The sequence below is a fragment of the Moschus berezovskii genome, chromosome 21, assembly GCF_049115385.1.
Source record: "Moschus berezovskii isolate FMDL1 chromosome 21, NW_MosBer_1.0, whole genome shotgun sequence".
Lineage (NCBI taxonomy): Eukaryota > Metazoa > Chordata > Mammalia > Artiodactyla > Moschidae > Moschus > Moschus berezovskii.
The window spans coordinates 47,345,041-47,351,270 of record NC_142480.1 but is presented as its reverse complement, the minus strand read 5'-3'; the positions used below and the strand labels follow the sequence as shown (position 1 = coordinate 47,351,270).

At 48.1% G+C, this 6,230-nt stretch overlaps 1 protein-coding gene across 2 annotated transcripts in view; it reads left to right on the top strand.

Annotated features, from left to right (window-relative positions):
• The first annotated feature begins 200 nt into the window (after positions 1 to 200).
• PDE8A (phosphodiesterase 8A) overlaps positions 201 to 6,230 on the top strand; it is a 173,367-nt gene continuing 167,337 nt past the window's right edge. Inside the window, exon 1 of one of the 2 annotated variants that reach the window (XM_055417883.2) lies at positions 201 to 550. In XM_055417883.2, coding sequence (XP_055273858.2) covers positions 344 to 550 — 207 coding nt within the window. In that variant the 5' untranslated portion in view covers positions 201 to 343. Of the gene's footprint in view, positions 551 to 585; positions 945 to 6,230 lie in introns of those variants that run through there. The other variant, XM_055417884.2, reaches the window with a different exon arrangement.

Sequence of the window (6,230 nt, the reverse complement as noted above, 5' to 3'; positions counted from 1 at the left end):
GGCTCTCGGGCCGGGAGAGCGCAAATCTCCTCCCCCGAAATTCCCCGGAAGCGCGGCGCGGCCGAGGCGAGCGCGGCGATGTGAGGGGAGGCGGCTGGCGGCTCCCTCCTCAGGAAGGGCATGTTCGGAGGGGCGGCCGGGGTGCGCCGCCCCCTCCCCGCCGCCGCGCCCGCAGCGCGATAAAAGGGGCGGCCGCACTTCCTGACGGGAGACCCGCGCTCGCCGCCGCCGCCCGCCCGGGCGGAGATGACACGGCGCACGCGGCGGCCCCGAGGCGCCGGGCGGGCCGTTTGCTGACCGGATCGCCGCTGCCCGCCAGCGTGTCCGCGGCGCTGCCGCCAGCATGGGCTGCGCCCCGAGCATCCACATTTCCGAGAGCCGGGGGGTGTACCCCGGCGGCAAGGAGGCCGAGGACGTGCCGGGCCCCGCGGCGCCGCCGCTCCCGCCCGGCGGGCCGAGCCTCCCAGCCGGCCCGAAGACGGCCGCCTCGACCCGGGCCCCCGGCTCCTGCCTCGCAGAGTCCGAGCCTCGCGGAGGCAGCGGCCGCAAGGTAAAGGGGCGCCGGGCGGGCGGGCGGCTCCGGGGCTGCGGTCCGCGGTGAAACTCGAGCCCCGCGGGGCGGCAGCCTTCCCGCAGGGCCGGGCGGGGCTCCGTCCCCGGCCGCGGTGCCCTCTCGCCCAGCTTTGACGGACGCCCGCGGACCGTCCTGGCCGGGGCGGCGCCGAGAGGAGGACCGACCCCGGTCCTGGGGGCCCCGCTTAGCCGAGTTGTGAAGAGGACTCTCCCCGAACCGCGGCGTCGGTTCCCGGGTTGCGTCTGTCGCGCCGTCTGGGGCGAGGGACCGCCGTGAACTTGACCGAGGCGCTTGAATCCATTCCCTACCGGACAGCGGGTGCGGAGGACACCCCCGCCCCCGGATATTCTGGCGCGACCCTGAACGTTCAGTCAGTGTGAACTTTGTTCTTCTGGTTCTCCGGGTGGAAAGGGAAGGGCGGCCAGCCTGTGAAGCCGGGGTATTGGACCCTGCTGCCCAGATGTGTTTTCCCTGTTTGGGCTTTGCACAAGCCTGCAGTTGCAGTTTTCCATTTTCTTTGGACTATTTAAAATGTAATCTGGAATATCAGCTTTGCTTCATTGCACATGTATTTGAGGTCCCCGTTTATTAGCATGCATGTTGTTCTTAAAGCCTGTGTAATTAGAAAATACTATCAGAAACGCAGTTTTTGAAGCATTCAGCAGAACGAAGTTAATTTATCAACCAGTCTTACTGAGACATTTGGTAACTTTTTAAAATTGCGTGTCTTCTCAGCGCCTGTTGCCTAGGCTGTATTTGCCCGTGTCTGGGCTTCGTCTTTGTTAAGGTTTTCTAAAGGAAAGGTGTTTTTCCTTTTTTAAAAAAGGAAAAAAAGTTCATGAAGACAGACTGCAGACGCTTTCGGGTTCTCTGATTTGAAATTTTAGAGCTGGAATACATGCTTTTGTTTATGTATTAACCTAGGGGGAAATATTCCTGTATGCACGGCTATAGATTGTTGAAGCTCATCAGTCTTTCTGCTGCTGTTTTAAGAGTCATTTGTTGGATTGTCTTGATTTTCTTGCTTACTGCTAGATCTTCCAGTTAGAGGGTTAGAAATTGGTTCATTTTCTCTCTTAAATTTCCAGCAGTCATCATGCCTTTTCTACATGAAAGTGAAAAGTCTTTAAAAGTCTTTTTCAGTGTTGCATAAGGTAGATGCAACACTCTCCCCTTCTCATACACGCTCTGAAAATTCAGGTTCACTCTGTTCATCAGATCTGGGAGTCCTTCTACGGAGTCATTGAAGAACCCTGTGACAGTTTTGAACTACTTACCTAAGCTGTTCTTAATACCCGTTGTAATGCTTGTGGGTTAAGCTACCTAACTGGCTTTTTCTTTTTTTAAAGTATTACACAGGTGAAGTTGAATAGCAAAGCTTAAACTGCTTTCAAGTTTTTGACCTAGATCTGATATTGGTTATCTTGCATTAAGTAGTAGTAAGTCTTTTGTTAACACCAGTAGCTTTTCAAGAAGTCTTGTGCCTTATTGGCCTACTGGGGGCAGTTGTGGATGTCCTAAATTCACCCAGGTGTTTTGTAAGCATCTCCAGTGCAGCAGTTTGCTCTCTGCCACCCACGTTGCCAGGAGGACCCCTGAGTTTCTAAGAGCCTTGTCAGACCATTGTCTTGAGTGGGGACCCAGAAAAATACATTCATCATTACAGTGCTTAATCCAGTGGCATGCATATAATAGGTGCTAAATAAATGTTGAGTTTGATTTTTGTTGTTAATGGAATGATGAAACTTTTTCAGCCACTGGAGTTGGATTCCATAAAACCTCCGGTGCAGGATTTAAGGTTAGTTTTTCAAGAGGAGGAGCCAAATTATAAATAACACCACAGCCACGGAATTAATAGTCCCATGCTTGTTATTCATGAACTACAACATGTTGATACCACATCTCAGTTACAGATATTTGTAATTAGGCCTGTCAAGTGAGCCACCGGGAAGCCCATATCAAGTGATGGTGGTAGTTTAGTCATTAAGTCGTGCCCTGTCAAGTGATAGGCAGAGGTAAAATATCAGCATATTTTTAATTCACTATTTTTCTCTTTAAGGGAATGAATCTTCTGAAATTGATACTTAGTATGTTCTGGAAATTTAAAAACCCGTGTTTAGAGAAGATAAGCTTTCAGCAATTTAGCAAAGTCAAATTATTACACAATGAATTTAAATTCCCTTATATAAACATACCAAGATCCAATTTTAGCTCATTAAAAAATACTTCTTATTAAAATATAGTAAGTCAGCTTATTGAGTGAATTCCAGTCAGAAATTCACTGGGGAAGTTTTTGTATTTCTATACCATGTAGTAAACACCAGTTCATCAGAATGCTTGGGAGATTGATAATCAATTGCATTTTCAGATTAATTAAGCAGTGCATCCCCTACACTTGTAGTGTATCCCGCATATGTTCCATGAAGCAATTTGTGGACCGTTCAGTTCAGTCGCTCAGTTGTGTCCAACTCTCTGCGACCCCGTGAATCACAGCACGCCAGGCCTCCCTGTCCATCACCAACTCCCGGAGTTCACTCAAACTCATGTCCATCGAGTCGGTGATGCTATCCAGCCATCTCATTCTCTGTCGTCTCATTCTCTGTCGTCCCCTTCTCCTTCTGCCCCCAATCCCTCCTAGCATCAGACTCTTTTCCAGTGAGTCAACTCGTCACATGAGGTGGCCAAAGTATTGGAGTTTCAGCTTTAGCATCAGTCCTTCCAATGAACACCCAGGATTGAGCTCCTTTAGAATGGACTGGTTGGATCTCCTTGCAATCCAAGGAACTCTCAAGAGTCTTCTCCAGCACCACAGTTCAAAAGCATCAATTTAATAAGTATTAAATGAATAAAGGGTCTGTGGTCAAGTTAGTTTGGGAAATACTAGCTCAGGCTAAATTTGTCAGATTTCTTTAATATAGGATTTGTCAGAAAACTTAATTTCCCAAAACACATTGTGAACCTTCAAGCCGTTTAGAATGTGCAACACTTCCCAAACGTGTTTGATTATGGAGCCCATTTGTTGAGGTATATCTTAGGCAGGCCACATGTTAAGTCGTGATTCGTAACATGAGATAACCAGTATTCAAAGTGCAAGAAATACACTGAACAGTACAACTCAATGAATATAATTTGCTTCTTAATGATTCCAAAGGTACTTCAGGATCTTGTAATACAGGAGGCTGGCTCATCTTTATGAACTCATTTAAGTATTACTAAAAATACGCTGGCTGTTTATTCATTTCAGGAGTTATAGTCTCTGTGGTTACAGATAATGAATGCTGTGTTCAGTTTGAACACTTACAGTTTTGTTTTGTTTTGAATCAGGGTGCACTTTAACTGTAACATTTAATATTTTCTTGTCAGTCTTTAGATTTACTCCGTTTTCCTTCTCCTTGGCTAGGACTCTGAGTTGCCCTTGAAAGATCTCAGTGTGGGGGCGGGAATGTCCGAGGAGACCTTCTGCTCCCCGGCTCCCTTTCTGGAGACACGCAGGGAACACCCAAAGGTGGGTCTGCCTTCTCCCCTGTGTCACTCATCAGCCCTGTGAAGGGGCAGCCCCTCTGCTTTGTTCACTGCTGTGTCCGCCCCCCGCACCCCCTCCACACACACAGTAGGCCTTCCACAGACATTGGTTGAATTGGAGAATTGTGTGAACTAGGCTGTTAGAAGTGGAAAATCCAGCCAGTCCTAGTAAAGGAGAAATAGAAACCAGTTTTAACTAGAGTGAAGGCTGTAGAATTTAGACTTGAGTTTTTGGAAGTGTCTGGTATTCCTCTTTCAGTGCTTTTGTACCCAGGAAATAATCCATCTTCACTCTGGTGAGCCCGGATTTCCCCTGAAGACTTAAGGATTAGTGCAGCCGGGTGGGCAGTACACAGAAGTGACCGGTAACAGCGCGGCCAATTCTGACCTCTAACCAGGGGTTACTGCGGTCAGTTCTCAGGCCGACTCCCGTTTGTCCTTCTCTAGTATTTGCTGTGTCATTTTCGTTCCCTCCACCTAGTTTTCTCTTATTTTTCACCACCTTCCCCTTCCCAGTCTTTTCTCCCTCCTTTTCCCTGCCAGCCCACCATCCTCCATAAAACTGGTGACATGACTCACCCTCGGCCATCAAAATTTGCTGGTTTCTTAGTGTTTCCTAGCTCTGGAGTAAAATTTATTGTCTGCTGTTAATATACAGAGTGGATTAATCCAACTCTTATATTTCCCTAAAAGAAAGTGAAGTTTTCTTTTTGTGTGACCTTGGGGACTACTCCCCATCCCCCCACCCCCCAAGTAGGGTCATTGACCCTTGAGTTATAGATTATATAAATTACTGAAAGTTTCCCTGTAAAAGTGTAGTTGAGAAAATGGGAGCCAACTTTCTGTTCCTGAAGTAAGTGAGTAAAATTTTATCTTGAGCTCGTGTGCTCTGAGTTCTCTAATCCTTGTGTTCTTATGCTTTTTGGTGTATAGAATCTAATTATCTTGCCAAGCCTAGCTATAAAGATAACTGCTTTTTAAATTTTCTTGAACGCCTATTATATACATAAAATATTTTGTATTATACACTTTTTTTTTAGTGCTTCATGTCATATCCACAATGACTGTAAAAGAGTGATGTGATGAAGGTCACAACTCTGTCAGCTCAGACCTGCCCTCGGCCGGCCTTGACCTTCTCTTTGATGAAGTGAGTGTTCGGTCCCTTCTGGCACAAACGTTTCCTGTCAAGTGTCTTGTAATGCTGGTGACCTCTTGGACTGCTTGCCTGTTTGGATTGGGTTCTTCCATAGGGGATGGTTCAGGATGTGAGGCCATGGGGTGAGGCAGTCATCTTAGAATTACCTAAAATGCCTTAAAGGACAGAATATTTTTAAAAATTAAAAAGAAATCAGAGAACAGAGGGAGAAGTTGACTGGCACATGGGTAAGCCCTCGGGTGTGTCCACCGTTGGTGGCTCCCGCCTGGTTTCTCTGCACACAGGGGTCGGTGGTAGGAGGCCTCAAACTCTGAGGTTCTGGGAGCGCAAGCTCTTCATCTGAGTTGCACCTGGCTTTTTTCGATGCCTCCTGTGTTGTAGGCACTTTGCTGGATGCCTTGCGGACCTTATCTCTCTTCAGCCCTGTGAGGTGGCTGGTGTCATTTCCCTTCTGCAGATAAGGTGCCAGAGGTTAGAAACTCACCCAGGGCCAGACAGTTAAGCAGGGATGCAAATCCATTGTTGCTGGCGCTTATCTCCTGGCTGGTTGCTCTGATAACCAACCACCTGTCCCAGTGTTGTATCCACCATTCTCTGGCCTCCCACTCAGCTGTGAGCATCGTGGGTTCACCTGGGCTTTAAGCAGACATCCTGAATCTGTTATTAAAATTTCAAATCTTGATTTACTGGGGAGATTGGTTCCAGTCCTAGCTTAGGTTCCCATGTCTGTGGAATTTGCAGCTATATTCGGCCCTGTCCCAGGTAATGCCTCCAATCAGGCATTCTGTGAGGCCCTCTAATCTCCCCTCTTAACTCTCTATAATGAGTCGGCAGGCATCCCTCAGGGCTGCTTTCTCCTCCCTTTCCTGCTCAGGTTGCAGGTAGCCTTCCTTAGCTAGGACCTCCGTAGGAGCCAGCCTGGAGGGCAACCCCTCACCCCTTCTCCTGCCCCCAGTTCCACACATACACATCCTCCCT